A 17,902-nucleotide genomic window follows, 5' to 3' on the forward strand; every position below is an offset into this window, starting at 1 on the left:
TAGCACCCCCTTGCTAAATAAAACCAGAATAATGCCATAAACGCCATGCTCAGTATATAAGTGGAGATTGCCGATGGGAGGAGGCATCCGTCCTTGGCATCCACCTTGCATCTTTCCATCTCGCTTGCTTGCTGAGGCCACGAAGAATGTGCTTGAAAATAGCTTGTAGCTCCAAATAACAGCGAGCATTCATGTGCTTCAGGACTGTCTGTAGTATTGACGTGACCATGCTCTCGTAGAAGTCAATGCTTTAATTAAAAATAGGAAATAATGTCTGAATCTATACTTATATTTCAAATCTAAAGTTTAAATATTGATAGCTGGAAGTCAAATGTCCCTTTTCCCAGTTAAGAAAATTAGCATTTCCCAAAGCAAAAGCTGACAGTAAAGTTATGTTTTTAGTCTTTAAGTGGCCAGAAGCAAAACCTCTTCATTTTCTTTCATTTGTAACGATGTCTTGAGCATAATCACTGAGTTCTAGGTTCAGGTTCCAATAATAATCATATCAGCAACACGATCTAAAAAAATGCATGTTGTGGTTGTAGAGCTATATGGATGTACTTGGAGAAAATATAGCAGAGAGATAGTAGTTGGTAAGTATTGCTGTGAGTTAAAAACTCCGGCCCTGTCTCTTGCCTTCTTGGAGAAGAGGAAGACAGTGGATACCAAAGTGTTCCAAGTCCTCTCATAGCTTGGTAGAATTCCTGGCAGCTCTCTTCTTGGCACCTGCATTATGTATAAGCAGTTGTGCAATTCTTTGAAAACTGTTGGACTGCCAAACAAAATAAAATACCCCACCTTCTCCCAAACCCAAAGGAAAAAACATTCCCCAGCTTTCACTTTCACCTTTCTCTGAGTGCTCCCTATTTTGTGTGTTTTGATGCTAGAATAATTTGTCATTAGTCGATAAATTCTTGTATATTTAAAACTCACTTGACACTATTTCAAGTAGCAGAATGTAGATATGGCTGCTTTTTGCTGGTGGTCTTGGGTAGCGCTGGAAGTGAGGCTGGGAAGGAGGCAGAACACCTGGATGCTGGTTATTGCTAGTTCTAGATTACTTCCAGCAGCTAAGAGTGAGCAATGTGCATAACTTTATTCTAATGTGTACAGCTTGTACGCACTTCAGAGTATCAAGTGCTTGATCACTGAGTCCTCAGCTAACTTGCAGAAAAAAAAATGGAAGTATTGGGAGAATGGGGAAGAGCAAGAGGAAAAAGAGCTCTAGGGAGGTAACTGACATAAGCAGCCTCTTGTGTTGACTGTGCATGTAACCTGCATTACTGCTGAATCACTTAGCTCTGATTTTTCATATCTGATCTCTTTTTCTATATAGGCTGCCATTTTCTGTTGCGTGCCACAATAAAAATAAGACTACAAAATAGAATACAAGTATAAAAATAAAACTTTCCTGTTAATTTTTTTCAGCTACTGTAGTGTAGTCGCTTGGGTTTATACAGAAAAGAGAAAACAAAAAAAAGACTTTTAGCATTTAATTATGTGGACTCATGTTATAAACTGAATGGTTAGGAAGGTAGCTTTGTTTATAATGATAAGTTACTTTCAAGTCTTACCTTCTATGTTGAGGCCAGAAGTTAAATGCAGAAAAAAATACTTGTTCTTCTAGTAAAGATAATTAAAAAAAAAATCTTGAGAGATAAGATACATACATGTAAGTATCTTAAATTAAGAGTGGTTGTAGCTGCTCTTCCATAGGATCTTTAGTACAAAATAATGCTTTAGAAAGGTGGAAACATAGATGGGGAGATGAAGGCATTTCAATCAATTAAGAAGTTTTTTGGATAACATTAGCTTTGCTTTTGCTTCACAGGCTGACTCTCAGAGAGGTAAAGAATCAACAGATGTCCATGCAAGCACATCTGAAGGTAAAAATAGCCTTGATTGTCAGTGTTGTGATTACTATGGATTAATAAGTTAGGACACTCTTTTACTGCTTTCAATCTTTACTGCTTTCAATCTCACATTGCAAGTGTGTAAAAGTATGCCTTCCTCTAAGGTGCTGAGGCTCAACTAATAAACATTTTTGATTGTTACAAGTCTTGTAAAGATACTATACATGTGTATTCAGAAAAAAAAGTACCACAATGAAATGCTGTTTTACTCAGTTGCTTTAATGAAATATTAAAGAGAAAATTATATGCAGATCTTAGATTGCATTTGTTCCCTTGCATTTATTTTGTTGTTCTTTTTTGTTTGTTTGTTTGTTTTTTTTCCTAAGACCCTAACATAGCTCCCATTTCCATTCGGACACGAAGTAGTCATTTAAAACGTCCTAGGATAGGAAGAAATACCCAGGAATCTGAACCTGAAACTTCCCAAGGAGATGAGGAAAATGCTCTTCATGTGTCAGAAAGCAGGTAGAGGAGCCCATGTTTTACTGATTTCTTATTTTGTTGCGTAGGCAGTGACAAACTACGTCAGTGTCTCAAAGTGTGCTACTTGGTATTTCTTTTCCTTTCTTCCTACTTTACTTGCTTGATTTTAAAATTACTGAAAATAAAGCCTAATGTGAGAAAGAAAATTGAGACATACCTGAGGAGTGATTGCACCAAGATGTGGTGTTTCTGAAAGCTCGGCAGATACTGGAAATGACAGTAAGAAAACAGTGAGGGCTGAGAGTGTTCTGTTGTAACTGAGTCTGCATGAAGGTAAAAACTATTTATTCATACAGCATAGTTCCTTGCAATAATATAACTGGACATGTATCCATAATGCTGTAGGTGATCTTTGGAGAGGTGTCCTCCTGACCTCTTTACTGCAACATGCCACCATAATAAGTCTGATTGTTTAGTTTGGGAGCTGGTTATTGCTTGTTACTTTGTAACAAAAGAGTTACAGGGAGCCACCCATCTTCAAAGTAAAGCCCTTTGTTTAGATAAATTCTGATTTAAAACTGTCATATCCAGACTTACATCCTGTGGAAAAAAAAAACGTAGTCTCCAGTTTAAACGATGTTATCTTCTGTAATAATTGTAAAATTATCTTAATGTGAAGAACTGTACCACTTGCATGCCATAAAAATTCACACAAGACAAGGCCTGAAGTACTAATTTGCTCTGGTCTCCATCCAGAAAGCAAACTATGTCTACTTTGAACAAATAAATTGCTCCTTCCTCCCCCTTCCTATGTGTGAGCATATGTACCCTCATAGACACACACTGACCTGCCCCATCCTGTGTCTGTCTCTCCCTCTCTTTCTCTTTAAAAAAAAAAAAATCCACTGTAACTCTAAAAAACCTCTTTTGAAGAACTGAAGGTAACCTGATTATTTTCTAGGATATCCCTCAAACTTGTTCCATTAGGTTTCTTTAAACAAAATTAGTTGGGTTTGGTTTTGTTTTTTTCATGTGAAGCTGAGGTCTTCAGCTAGATACAGCCTAATTTTTGTGTTAAAAATGCTCTGTGGAAATGCAGAGATACGGCACTGCTGTCCTGCACTGTTGGTGTGCTGCCCTAAGCTGGTTCAGACAGGCCAAGTGGCATAGCTTGCTGCTGCCACAGGTTGAGAAATTCTTTGCCTTGTTAATACTGATAATTAACTAGCTGGTATGTATGAGGACTAGCGTGTTATGAAGTGTCAGTGTTTTGGACCTTGCAAAACGAAGTCAAAGAAGTGCCTCTGCTCCTTTGAACAAGATGTATAATGTGTGTGTGAGCAGAGCTAAGGGGAATCCTGATGGTAACAGAGCAGGATATCAGCTTGGCTCTCTCCTTCCATGCATATTAGCAAATGCAGCAGGGTCTTCTGTCAGGAAATTTCTCCCATAGGAGAAATGAGATGAGTGCCTTCATCTCAAGGCTGACACCTGGCATAAAACTCTCCAATACTGCCTTTACTATGAGGTTGTGAAGCAGCCTCCTGCAAATCTATTGGATGTACTTTTTTCTTTGCTTACATGTAACGCTTCCAGTTCATCTGAGATTTATAATCTCAAAAATGAGAAATGAACGTTTGAGATAGGTAGTAACACTATCAGGTGCATTAGAGCTTCGTCTTTAGCTATTTGCTAATTTCATCTCTAGCTGGTTGTATCATCATCAGCCATGATGTGATTATTGCCTTGAATTCTTTTCCAGTCATGGTCCTTGTAATATGTGTATATTCAAAGATTATACAAATATATTTGCTCTTATAACTAACTTCATGATTTTAAACAGTTTCTGCAGTGGCAGTGGGAGAAGTTGCTTTCCTTATCACCCGTTTGTGGCTTCCAAATATGTAATAGGTTACTGCTTTATAGATTTAAAATAACAAAATTAAAATTCTGATTTTTATTCCCATAAAGTGGCAGTGAGTTAGATGTCTTCATTTTGTAATTGCCAAAGCAATTTTTCCTAGTTAATATTTTTTTTCCTAATGAGGAGTTAGACGTTTTTTGATGTATGTAGTTTTCTAGATTCCTATGTCCTATGGCAAGCATGTCATAAGCACTTTATAATTGGTCATGAAAGAATTTCCCTGCTGAGATCACAAAAATTATGTATTAATCTAAAAGATTAAAGGATATATCTTAATACCTGCTGCAGGCTGGAACTTCCTGCCCACACATCTGAAAGCTCTGAACGTTTAGTAGAGGTACGTGAGGAGAATACTGTTGAGGCTGAGGAAATGATTGGTGAAAATGAGGACCAGTCCATATCAGAAGCGGAGCTACATGTATCACCCCATGAGAAGAAGGTGAGCTGAATGTGATAAAGATAGCAGATAAGTTTGGAATACATCTGCAGTTTCTGTTAAATATAGTTCTTGCTGCCTTGATCCATGTGACTATGAACTCTTTGATTTTTGTACCGAGGCTTTGTTGAGAAGTATGACTGAGAAGCTAAGGCTAGTATAGGATTAGTTTCAGAGAATATTCCGTTATACTTTTTGGGGACAATAGAGTTCATAAGATCTTCAGTAAGAATTACTTCTAGCTGGTCTACCAACCTAATTTTCTTAACTGATTTCTCCTACCCAGATATTCCAGAGAACTGGAGTAATGTCAAGATCTGATCCAGTATCTCTAATGTTAAAAAAAAAAAACAAACAACTTTATTTGAAGAAGCCAATAGCTGATATGCTTCAGTGACTACTGTTGGCTCTTTTTACTTCGCTTAAAGCTAGTCTGCTTTGATGTTTAAATCCAGCTTTTATCTACAACTTGTTAACAATTTGAATTTAAATCTGTGAGTAACCTTTGTGCCTAGCGATGCCTAGAGCATTTTGTTCTTACTGGTGAGAAGGTAGATCTTGCACTATATTGGGTTCTAGGAGTGACTGCAGCATGTATGCTTGAGATGCATAAAAATTGCTTGGCTCCTAACAGTGTAAGCTAAGGCCAGAAATTTAGTGCAAGTAACAACACCAAGCTGTACACTGGTTAAGTGAGCTACTCTGCACTAAGCTCTACCTTCTTAGTAGACGTCTAGGTACCTGAACTATCTGCTGCTCAGATTAACCTGCAAATTTAGATCATGGATATACTCACTAGTGTTGGGAAACAATGGCTGGGCATAATCTTGACTTAGAAATGTGTGTGTGTGTGTTTGGGTTTTTTTTTCGGTTTTTGGGTTTTTTTTTTTTTTTTTGTTTGTTTGTTTTTTTTGTTGTTGTTGTTTGTTTATTAGGAAACTTCATCAGAACCTCTTAATGGTGAGGTAACAGAGGACACTAGTAAGACCTTACTTATGACTGAAGAGGAAACAGCAAATGAAGTTGTAAGTGGTGAATCAAAATTGCAGTCTGAGAGCCAAGGAGAAGAGCCCTTAACGCTGTTTGTTCCATTAATCCTTGAGTCTCCACCAAAACCTTCAGAAGACACTGTATCAGAGAAGGTGAGAGAATCAGAACGTAAATATCTTGCTGGTTTTTCTTTTGTTAAATAACACATACAAAGTAGCCCCTACCAGTCTAGAAAATTCTTAGGATAAGTAATTATTAGGCCAGATGATGTAAATCCATAAACAGAATATACTAACATTTCTGTTTTAATATGCAGAAATGGGTCATATACGCATGCGATGCCAAAAAAAGAGAGACATTCCTCCAGTTTGCCTTGGCAGTAATGAAACAGGTCTTTCTCACTAAAATACTAGTTGGATATGAATGAAAAGCCACATCCTTAGTTTGTCTAGTAATTCTGCCCTAATGAAGTGTACAAGCAATTAATTACTGGTAAAATTCCCTTCTAGAACACAGATTTTACTGGGTTTTGTTTGTAGTGCAAAAACAGATTGTTATATGATAATTGTATATATCTAAAATAAAAAAGTGTGGATTTTTTCCCCTGGGATTAATTTCAGAATGTTTTTACTGTACCTGAATAATCATTTGAATTTGAAAATAGGAGAGCACCTCTGAACATCAAATGCAGTTCACAAAATAGTCTCGTGCAAAAAGGAGGAAAGGACTGGTTTGTTGACTGTACATGTAGTATTAAAACCTGCTGAATGCCAAACTACGCTCCAAGGTGGCTAGCTAGGGCAGTAGTTGTTCAGCCTCTTGTATCTTCAATTAATTGTCTCTTTGGTTGTTTTGGCACCCTTCCCCTCCTCCTGCAGGTTTTAAATGCAAATAATTCAGAAGTGATAACTGAAGAAAGTGCATCAGCAGAGGAGGGCACTGAAGAACAGCAAGAGACTGAAAAGACCACCACTGAAAACGCAGCTGCTTCAGCATTGAAGGAAGAGCCTTCTGACAATGGCCTGCCCAACTCCGTGGTAACTGAAGCAGCAGAAGAATCTATTTCTGAAAACCTATCAACCAAAACAGCTTCCTCATTGGAAGATCAAAATGAGGAAGCAGGGCACAACTCACAAGAGGCCTCTGTTGCCTTGAGTCAGAGCTCTTTAATAGTGGTTGAACTTGAGGGTGTTTCTTTTCAGCAGCCTCCTGGACAGGAAGGACAGAAGAATCAGTTGGAAGAGCACTCAGAAGAGTCTGCTGAGCCGACCTATCCATACACTCAGACAGCAGTGGAGCGGGCTGCTGACAGTAGCTCTGAGGAAGCAGAAATTGAGGTACCCATTGTAGATCGGAGAAACTTGCGAAGAAAGGCCAAAGGCTACAAAGGCCCACCCAAGAAAAAAGGAAAGCCAGCTTAAAAATTAGATATTGATTGTTAATTCATCTATTTATAAGAAAGGGTGTTTTTTTGGGGGTGTTTTTTTTTTTTTTTTGTGTAAAAACACTAGGGCATAACTAAACTGTATGGGACATGGGACACACGTGTTTAAAATTCTGGGTTGGACTTCCTCTTGGGATTTGTCACTTTTCCTCAAGTTTTCTTGAATTTTTAACCACTAGACATTGAGCTTCATCAGACTGTGAAAGTAAACAGCCAGTCTCCTCCTTTTATAAAGGATACATGCTGAATAAATACATTTGTGCTAGCAAAGGGAACAATTTGCATATTTGTGATGGCAGTTGTGGAAGAAAAATGCAGTGTGAAATCCTGGCCCTATCAAGGTCCCTTAAATTCCTACAGACTTCTATGAGGCCAGACATCACTCTAGCATATTTTTTTAATAACTTTCTATTCTCCACTGTGGAGAGAAGCAGAACAAGAAAAATCCTTCCTTGCTTCTTTTTCCCTCCCCATAGATTATCTCAGATGAGATTAAAAGAATGCAAGATTCTGTAATTCTAGGTCTCAAAATACACAAGAAAGTATAGCTTAGTAGATCAAAACAACATAAGCAGCATCTGTCTTTCATGAGAATCACTTGAAACAGCCAAGTCAGTAGAAACACAGCACAGTATCTGCCATAGTGCACTCTGATAATTGAATTCTTTATGTGAACATTAAGAAATGCCTACACAGTAAACTCTTTGTAGATTCCAAAGCGAGCATCTTGGTAAGCATAAGTTTTTTTTCCAAAGTGTTTGGAGTGTAGAGTCCAGCACATAATGCAGAATTGTTTGAACTGCATTCCTAACTACTTGCATGTGTTGAGTGGATACTTGAGTACTTGTTACGTTACAGGAAAAGGATATGACAACTTTTGATTTCGTTTTGGTCTGAATGGAAGTGGTGGTTTGTGTTTTCCAGGTGTGTGACTCCTGGCATTTCAGGTGGTTGTGGCATTCATTTGTGTGAATATTAGTGCGTGTTTCAGCAAATGCTTGTTTGCCAAACTTCTGTGCCTTCAGGAGTGAGCAGGTGATTCCTTGCAAATACTTCTAATTCTCGCTTTCTTTTTCTGACTTGGGATGATAGCTTCCCAGTTCACAGCTTTTCTTAAAAACAGCAACCAAACATTGCTGTATGCAAAGAGAACTAAAACCAGGCTTTTCATCCTTGTTTCCCTTCAGAGGTTCTCCTGGAAAACCATATATTTAACTTAATTTGTCACAAATACAGTAAGTTACTCCTTAGTTTGCTATGTGTTTCTTTCAATAAACAAAGCTCCTCTTGTAATGGGTTAAAAATTCAGGAATAAGAATGAACAATGGTTCTAAGAACAGGAAACCACACCACTATTTGTCCTCTTATATGCATTTTCTAGAGTGAGTGAACTGGTCTCCCACAGTGTCTCAAAAATAGAGTTATCTAGAAATTGCTGTTCAGGACTTATGATTAAAACGTTCATTTGAATAACCACAGTGCTGTCTTAACTTTTATCCCTATATGAAGCTAATGTAAGAATCTGGTTTTGCATTTTATGCTTATACAGTTTAACTGTATTTATAAGATATTTTAACTGTATAAGATACATTCATACTATTTCTTTCAGCTGATGAAGTAACATGCTCCTTTCAAATGTATTAAGAGGAGCTTATAGGAAAAAAAAAAATCAAACAAAACATTTTTTAAGAAACGTGTATTACCTGAACTTTAGATTCAGGGTGCATAGGATTACCGAGTTAAATCTGGGTTTCTTGAACTACTGCATGTAGCGATAACATATTCCGTATGGAATCAGCGTACATACGGGTACTCCTTATGAACCCCATGACTGATAAATGTTCAAGATCTTTCATGATTGTTTGAAAACATATTCAAGTGAACATTAAACATTTCTAAAATTAATCAAGCATTTTCTATGAAGTGCATTGAGACAAAGCTTACGTTATCTTCTGTATGGCTTCTCCTTTAGTGCTAAGATTTATTGTGTGAAAAAAAAAAAAGAAAAAAAAAAAGTGGCTAGAAAACACATCTATTGCATTGCTAAGAATTTGGAATTTGTGAGGGCTGGTGGCTCAAAAAAGGGTGGTTGTATACACTATATTGTGACTTATCTTCTAGTTATAAAGCAGACTTTGCTAAAGATTAATCTGCCAAATACTTCAATTGATACAAATATATCCACTCTCAAAAAGTTAAGGATTCTTTTATTTATAAAAAGTGAGTCCCAGTTATTTCAAGTACTTCCAGGTAGATTTTTGATACATATGTTTATCGCTGGTATTCCCTGGGAGGTCAGAAAATGCTGTTCATGAGAAGGTAATATCACTCATCTGTTAGACCTGATTTTGATTAGTATCTATATTTTAAGGTATTTGCATACTGAATGCATAAATATTAGAACAGGATTACTAGATTAGGTCAGTCTTGGTTTCTACTGAAAACAATCAGATTTCTGATCTTATTTCAGTGAGTCAGTTTTAAATACTGAAAATAAATTAACATCTTTTAAGTATACACTTGAGTAGGTACCTCTGTAAATCTGGGCTACATGAGATAGTAGCTGATGGCCAGACTGTTTCGTACAGAATGTGAACAGTTGGGGTGCAATTAGCAATTCTGATAACCAGCACAGTCTTGAAAACTGGACATTGTTCTGTGACTCCAGCAGTACTTTGAACTAAAGGGCATAGTTTATAACAGCTTCTTTGGCCTCAATCATATTGCAGTAAATGGAGTAGCAAAATAAAAATACTGACTTAAAGAATACCTTTTATTGCTGTACTGATTGTCCCACTGGAACAGTAGTTTAATAGTCTATACCTTCAGCTACATTAATGCAAGAGAATATATCTGACAGCTGTATGACTGAAGTATTTTAACTTAGGAAAACTAGCAGTTTTGGGGGCTTGGACAACTTTTTTTTTTTTTTTTTTTTGTCTGTTAACTATCTGTCTTCTTACCATCCAAGCCTGAAAGAATTTTTAAGATCTTATTGCACCAGCAACCAATGATTAAAACATCAACTTTGTACAAGTTTGTACCAAATGGTATTACAACATGCTGTGGAACTACATGTGTACAGTGAAAGCAAGCAGTATTATTTTTGAGCTTTATTTCATAGAATCATAGAATCATAGAATGGTTAGGGTTGGAAGGGACCTTCAAAGGTCATCTAGTCCAACCCCCCTGCAAGGAGCAGGGACATCCCTGACTAGATCAGGTTGCTCAGAGCCTCATCCAGCCTGGCCTTGAACGTTTCCAGGGATGGGGCATCCACCAGCTCTCTGGGGAACCTGTTCCAGTGTTCTATAACTCACATTGTGAAAATTTTTTTTCCTAATTTCTAATCTAAATCTACCCCCCTCTATTTTAAAACCATTACGCCTCGTCCTATCACAACAGGCCCTACTAAACAGCCTTTCCCCATCTTTCTTGAAGGCCCCCTTGAGGTACTGGAAGACCGCTCTAAGGTCTCCCCGGAGCCTCCTCTTCTCCAGGCTGAACAGCCCCAACTCTCTCAGCCTGTCCTCATAAGAGAGGTGCTCCAGCCCTTTTATCATCTTCGTGGCCCTCCTCTGGACCTTCTCCAACTGGTCCATGTCCTTCTTACGTTGGGGGCTCCAGAACTGGACACAGTACTCCAGGTGGGGTCTCACCAGGGCAGAGTAGAGGGGGAGAATCACCTCCCTCGACCTGCTGGCCACGCTTCTCTTGATTTAGTCTAGGAAGAGTTTAAAGAACATTAATTTGTGACATCAGCCTTGCACTTACATGGTAAATTCTTTTTTTTTTTTTGTATTTGAATCCAATATCTGTTCAAATCTCCCTCTTGTGCTGCTTAATTATTAGTAGGATTTGCTTTGCTTCTCCACATTCTCTTTTGGTCTATTTTCATTTCGTGCAGAATCATGTGCTATTCTCATGTTTCATAGCCCTTTACCTGAAAATGTGTACATGTCTTATTCCAAAAGTGCTTTTACCTTATTTGAAATGATGTCTGACCTTGGTTTGTTGCTTTTTTTAATACCAATTCATTTGTAGATGTCAGTTACCGAATTGATCATTTACAATGTCATCAACACTACTAAGTTAAACATAGCAACAAATAGGCCTAAGTTTCAGCTTCTCTGCTTTAAGTGATTGTTCTTAAATATTATTTCCAAGGGGATACACTTCTAAATTTATTTTCTCAAATGTGGTGTTAGATGTTTTCTAAACTAGTGGATACTCTGTTTATAAATATTATGAATGATGTGTTACTATTCTGGAATATTGTACTTAAGTCTTGTTACAGTGCTAGTTTTTCCCTTTTTTAGTACTGTCTTGGCTGCTTTTGAAATGTTTTGAAGTAGTAATTAAACTTATATTTTGTGATTATTTTTTCTTGCTTTTTAGTATTTGAGTCCTTTCTGCTATACAGGAGGCATGTTTTAAAGCGGTTCAGTTCACTAGAACTAGCATCACTTTACAATCTTCTGCTACCAGAGCTTTAAAAGCTCAAAAATTATTACTTGAAAAATCTTTTACCAATTAAAACAATTTCCTCTATGTAATTAGCTCATGCATCAGACTTTTATTTTAAAAAGCTGTAGAATAGGCTGCTTTGAATGTTACAGCATGCATTCTGCTCTTTATACCAACTATGCAAGATGATGTGAATGTAAATTGTTAATGTAGTTTGCGCTGGACAAGCCCACTCAAAATGCTGTCAGGGACTCCCTACAGTGTGGTACATTAAAGTCTCTTAAGTGCAAAAATTGTGTTATTCAGCCAACAAGTCAGGTATTTATAGCACAAAACGTGGTATTCTGTTTATGTTATTTGTTAACGTGCAGTAAAGGGTAAAGCAACGGGAAATTAAACGGAGGCTTATCTGTTTTGACAGAATGGCCTGTTTCCAAGCAAATGACTTGCTGGCTCGAGACCCTCTTTTAGTTTCAAATTACTGGTCACTAGACAAAGAAGTACAAATCATAGTAAGTTATTAAATCTAGACTAGGGCAATGTATTAATTTAAGAAAATATCCTGTAAAAGGAGGTGGCTTTGGTATAGTTAAAGTACTGCCTCTATCAGATAGTGCAAAAGAAGTTATAAAGCCGGTACAAAAGCAGCTAGCTTGACTTCCTGGCCAGAGTTTCCAGTCTGAAACATGATCTGGTCATGAAGATGATTAAGGGATTAGAGCAGTGGCTCAGCCTGGGGATGAGAAAGCTCGGGAGGATCTTACCTTGTATACCAACACCTACTGGGGGGAGTATAAAGAAGGTGGCACAAGACTCTTCTCAGCGGTGCCCAGTGACAGGTCAAGAGGCAGTGGGCACAAACTGGAATACAGGAATTTCTACTCAAACATAAAACATTTTAAATTGTTAAGAGTAGTCAAACACTGGATCTGGTTGACCAGAGGTGGTGGAGTCTCCATCCTCAGAGATACTCAGAACCTGGCTGGACATTGCCCTTGGACACCTGCTGTAGCTGACTCTGCTTTAAGCTGGGGGCTTGCACTATACAATCTCAAGAGGTCCCTTCCAACTTTGACTACTCTGTGATTTTATAAACCGCTTCTTGACCTATTTATTGCATGTGTGACCATTTCTGGTGTTAAACTTTTGTTAATGCAAAAAAAAAAAAAACCTCTATACCAACCTGTTCACATTCTGGCTTCTGAAATATCGTAGTGTTTTGTTTGAAAGTTTCCTTCTTATGGTGTTGAGGGGTAAGAGTGCCCTCATAAACTGGAGAGAGCTTGTAAGGATTTGACTTGCTTCTTTTTTTGAAGCAGCCTTTGTTTCTTGTATTTTGAGGATGCAACCTAAATATATCTTTGATCGGTTGAGGCTTGTGACCTTGATATTTCTTGATTGTTTCTTAAAGCCACCAAAGTAGCTACAAGTACTTGTAGTATCAGGGTTATCATGCCACTCTCAAATTTCACTTAAAACTCCTGCAACCTCATAAATTTAAACCTCTGAAACGGTCCTCCTCTTGGCTGGAATGATGGTGCTATGCTCTCCTGCCTTTATTCTTTCCATTAATGCAGTCAAGGAGGCAAAGTGGAGAAAGACATGAGGTAATAAGGGCAGGAGAGGAAAGAGCTGCCTTCTGAGTTATCTTCCCCCGCCCTGTATTCTCACACTGCTGTGTTCTCATGCTCATGCTTCTGTAGGAGCAAGTATCAAACTGTTTAATTTCTGATGTCAGTCTGCAGTAAGATTCTAGCTGCATTCTTCCAGCTCTTCTTTCCCAGAGGCACAATACAAGCAGCTAAAGTTACAGAAGAACATACTCTTACAGTAGCCCATCATCCCACCATGGGAGACAGCAGCTGGACTTCCCATCACTAGAAATGTGAGCCGAGTTAAGTTTTTATACAATATAGCTAAGCCAGGAAACTGTTACTGTAAAAACATCAAGAAGGTTTAAATCAAATCCATACCACGCTAACAAAATATGAAAATCAAATCACTTTATTAGGACAGTGTTCAGCTGAGCAAACGTAATAAATATAAAAACCCAAGCACTTGCTTCTGGCACGTTTTAAGTTCCTCAGCAGCTTGTGGGGGGGGGCAATGTTCTTGAATGGCCGAAGGTTCCAGAGATCTTGCAAACCTGTCGAAACTGCACTGATTTTGCAGGAGCCTGTGTCCAAGCCTCAGCATCAAATACAACTTAAACAAGTAGAACTGCATTAATACAGCCATCATTTTCCGGATTGTTTGTTACTTGTGCGTATTTCCCTAAAGAGAAAAGGGAATTAAATGTCTACAAAAGCCTGAAGTAGTTAATGTAATTATATTTTTCTATGTGTGCCTAGGGAATTCCTGTTCCAAAACTGAAATGCATTTTGAAATCTAAATCTACCTTCTGCTGCGCTGCAAACTTAAGTTCTCAAAATATTTTATTCAGGCTGGTTTTTATAAATGGATCACTTAAGAGTTCTGGGTAGATTTAAAAAAAATAATTTCATAGGTTCTGCTATTGTCTAGGTCAAGCCTCCCTGTTAAAGGAAGTCAGCATGATCCTATGAAGATACTTCTACACAGAACTTCCACTGAAAACATAATGTGATTGTCGTAGTTCGCATAGTTGGGTCTTTATAGACTTCTAGCATTGCTTAGTGTGAGACAGGTGAGCAAGGTGAGTCTTTGTTCTAAATATCACCTAATTTCATTCTGAAAGTGTGAAGGGAAAGCCTAAGATTAAAACTTAAAGCATGCATTTTTAGAGTTGCCTATAGCTGCTTCTGCTACAGCTGAAACCTAACATTTAACAATGCATCAATTACGACTACAGGATGTAGTCTTAACAATACATCAGGCAATTAAGACTTTCAGGTGTTAAAAATAGTTCTGCAGTATAGCTAGTTTAACTACTTACCCCAGATAACTTTACCCCCTTGTGTCACAAGACCAAGCTCGCTCACATTCACCTCAATGACAGTACCCTTGGTAATTACACCCAGCGTGGTATACAAAGGAGACGAAGGATTCTTTTTCACACCAAGGATAGGCAGGCAAAATGTAGCTTTAAGTTCAGGATGTGTCACATGTGCCTTCTTGAAACGTAAGCCCTGTTGCAAAAGGAGTGTTAGAGTGAGTTAATATTTGCTTTAAGCCTTCACAACTAATCTAGTTTAACAGTTTCAGCATTATGTCCTCAGCTTTGTATGTTTAGAGAGACTGGGAAGAATGAAACAATTTAGAATACAGTATGCTAGCTACCTACTATAGAACGCCGGGTTTGCTTGAAAATGTGACCACTGACAAGGTAAAGCTTTCCACGTATGTTTTCAGGATGTCAACTTTTAATAGCAGTACAAGAATAATACTTGCTACCTCAAATGGCTTCAGTTCTACGAAGAAATGAGGCATTTATGGTAACACATTTAACAGTGCTGCTGGTTTTTAAGACTATACATTTTTCCTTTTTTCTTGTAAAAATGAAAAGCCTTTCACATATTATAAAATATTAAATACCCATTTCTTACAGCACTTTCCATCTAGCAACTTGTCCTTTGTGAAGGGTACTTTAAGTACCATAAACTTTTCTGTGTCAATAAAAAAAAAAAAATCTATCCAAGGCTTCTGTGCAAGATGACCATGAAAACTTTAATGAGGTATTTCCTAACATGCAGCCTACGTAGTGAGTCAGTTGGTTCCTGTGAGGAAACAGCAAAAGGTAATCATAGAAAAATTACACTGTCTTAGTGAATCTAGTTTTTCCTCCAAAGCACTGCCAAGCTGCTAGAGCCCAGGCACCGTTCCTGCAGCTGTGTAAGAAAAGGTCAGGCTGGAGGCACATCTCCCTAGCATTCAGTCACAACTGTGCTTCAAACTTACTTAACAAGCCAGAAAGAGGGAGCTCCAGAGGCCTAAAACAGAGCCGGCTTCTGCAGCTGACAATCACCGCAGCTTGAAAAAGAAGCCTCCAACTGCAAAAGCTATTCAAAGTGCTTTTTTTTTTTTTGCTAAAGACTTTCCCATGTTAATTTGGTAGCTCTGGCATCACCTGAGTCATGGAAGTAAGAACAGAGATCTTTCAACACAGACTGTGACTGCAGGGGTATTTCCCTACCCGCAGGCTACTCAAAGTTTAGATTTCTGCAAGGAAACCAGCAGGACTGTTCTACATAAGTAGTAATCAAGAGCATTATCACAGAACAAAGTTCCCTTACCACAGGAACACAAAGCAATAAGTCAAAATAGTTATTACTTAAAGGTTCTTTAAGGCTTAAGAACATTACCATTGGTCGAATGAATCGCTCATATTTAGGAGGCTTCCTAGTAAAGCCATCTCCAACAAAACAAACTTTTGTAACCATTCTCTTCCAGGCCTTCTTCTTTCTCTTTCCGGTACGAATCACTTTTAAAACTTCTGTTTCTCCTTGTGCACGGACCTTTGGCACAGGAACCTCCCATTTGCCCTGGAAGTAGGGGAGTGAAAAAAAAGTCAATAGTCTTACATGCCACATTGCTAAATGAAAAGCACAAAATCAAATTTCCCCAAAGCACAATGGTAAACCATACCTTTTATACAACTCATAGCTACTTATTTTAATTAGCATTTAAAGTTATGAAAATCAAAATATTGCATATGCTTACTTTGTTTGCTCAATTACTCAAGGTTTCAGGTTTTATTTAGACTTTGCTTGTAGGCTGTAAGTCACCTGAGCACCAGCAAGACAAAGTGGTCATTGTCACAACTAAATGTAAGTATCTGAATTTTAATACAGTTACTTACAGCTTTTTCTTTTCTTTTCTGCTTGATCATGTTAGAGAGAACCTTAGCACGGGACTGGCCCTCTCTGTCCAGGAGATATGCTGGTACAGCCCCCTTAGGTGTTTTTTCATCATTCTTTTTCTTTGTATTTCTCTTTTCATGCATTTTAATGCTGCAAGGAAAGAAAACCAGTATTAAGAGTAGGAAAAAAAGTTTCAGTTTTAGATATATCCTTTTAACTTAACTTGTGCTGGATGAAAATTTTATTTTAAGAGGTATTTGTAAATAAATCTGAGGAACATGTATGTGTAAAAGGGGTCATGTTTCGTTAATTTTAAGGCTATTCAGGGAAAAAAAAAAGACCCACAAACTAGTTAACAGACTCAATACCTTTATAAGTGGCAGAGGAAAATAACTGTCCACACTTGGAAAACAACAAAAACCACATGGTAGATAGTTATTAAGTTACTGTTAACAGCTTTGATTTCAATTTGCAAACAGAGAAGGTGTTCAGAAAAATGCTTTTGTTTATCTATGCTTGATGTAATTTCTCCTGGAAGATAAGCCTTGTGTTCTGCTCAAACACACACGTGTGTTACTGTACTTTTTCTATTAACACTGTTAAAAAACACCTGCTGCTTCTTGCTACGCTAATACAGCAGCTGATGTGAAAGCCCTAATTAGATGCAATCACATTTTTGTCATAATTACACTGGTTCCTGCTTTTGCGAATTAACACTTATCCTAAGGAACGCTTTTAGGGTCAGAATGGTCAACATCCATTAAGAAGAGAGGAAACCAGAATGTCTTCACTGTGACAGACCCCCTTTCTCCTACAACCTGAGCACTATTTAAAAGCATAACATACGATACAAGTTATAAGTAGTTTTCTTCTAACGATATTAATATCTCGTCTCATCCCTCACAGGCCAGGACGACTGGATGGTGTCAGAGAAGCAGTGGGTACTCACGTCTTCTTCATCTGTATCTTCTCAGCGTGCCGCTGCTTGTGGTAGAGCTTGGCCTTCAGACCGATCATCTTCTTGGCCTTCCGCGACCGCTCGTGCGCCTCGCGGCCCTCCTTCTTCCTCCTCTTCTCGTGGTAGTCCAGGCGGTACCCATAGCGCTTGCGGTGCAGCTCGATGTACTCGTTCTGCGGCTGTGGGCGCCAGGCAGCGCGGTGAGTGAGGACCGGGCGGCCGGGCCCCCCTCACCGCCGCGACACGCGGCACGGGCCCGAGCAGGCCGCGCCCCGACGGCGGCTCCCTCAGTGCGGGGCGGCGGGGCCCGCCGGCCACCTTAACCCCTCCCCCGTCCTGTCCCGTGCGCCGCCGCCCTCATCCCACCCCGCTGCCCCGGCTCCCACCATGGCGGTGGCCCCACGGCGTCTCCCCGCTGTCCGCCGAGCCCTCCAGCCAGCCGCCTCCTCAGCAGCGGAAAGGGCGGGCGTAGCGAGAAGCGGCCCCGGCTGGAAACGTTCCCTCGCAGCGCTTGGTTCCTCCTAGGAGAAAGTCGGCCGTCCGCGTCCTCCGAGAGCTAGGCACTCGAC

At 38.9% G+C, this 17,902-nt stretch overlaps 2 protein-coding genes across 3 annotated transcripts in view; one reads left to right on the plus strand and one right to left on the minus strand.

Annotated features, from left to right (window-relative positions):
* The window catches only part of FAM169A (family with sequence similarity 169 member A), a 34,936-nt gene extending 26,620 nt beyond the window's left edge, over window positions 1-8,316 (plus strand). For both annotated transcript variants that reach the window (XM_086771081.1, XM_086771080.1), the window contains exons 9-13: window positions 1,832-1,886; window positions 2,252-2,378; window positions 4,549-4,699; window positions 5,632-5,838; window positions 6,565-8,316. In XM_086771081.1, coding sequence (XP_086627207.1) covers window positions 1,832-1,886; window positions 2,252-2,378; window positions 4,549-4,699; window positions 5,632-5,838; window positions 6,565-7,107 — 1,083 coding nt within the window. In that variant the 3' untranslated portion in view covers window positions 7,108-8,316. The remainder of the gene's footprint in view (window positions 1-1,831; window positions 1,887-2,251; window positions 2,379-4,548; window positions 4,700-5,631; window positions 5,839-6,564) is intronic.
* Window positions 8,317-13,585: 5,269 nt separating this feature from the next.
* NSA2 (NSA2 ribosome biogenesis factor) lies at window positions 13,586-17,863 on the minus strand. The gene is made up of 6 exons (XM_086771079.1): window positions 17,720-17,863; window positions 17,325-17,512; window positions 16,375-16,525; window positions 15,878-16,057; window positions 14,512-14,704; window positions 13,586-13,871 (listed from the first exon to the last, which is right to left on the minus strand). Exons 1-6 carry the CDS (start codon window positions 17,720-17,722, stop codon window positions 13,804-13,806), a joined length of 783 nt encoding a protein of 260 aa, XP_086627205.1. The 5' UTR covers window positions 17,723-17,863; the 3' UTR covers window positions 13,586-13,803.
* Between the last annotated feature and the right edge of the window lie 39 nt (window positions 17,864-17,902).

Source organism: Chlamydotis macqueenii, chromosome Z (genome assembly GCF_036417535.1).
Source record: "Chlamydotis macqueenii isolate bChlMac1 chromosome Z, bChlMac1.mat, whole genome shotgun sequence".
Taxonomy (NCBI): domain Eukaryota; kingdom Metazoa; phylum Chordata; class Aves; order Otidiformes; family Otididae; genus Chlamydotis; species Chlamydotis macqueenii.

Bases quoted from the DNA above. Each gene is read 5' to 3' on its own strand.
- NSA2 (XM_086771079.1), bottom strand. The intron at 16,058-16,374 runs GTAAGTAACTGT...CCCTACTTCCAG, and splicing joins AGAAAAGAAAAGAAAAAGCT to GGCAAATGGGAGGTTCCTGT. The intron at 14,705-15,877 runs GTAATGTTCTTA...CTTTTGCAACAG, and splicing joins AGCGATTCATTCGACCAATG to GGCTTACGTTTCAAGAAGGC.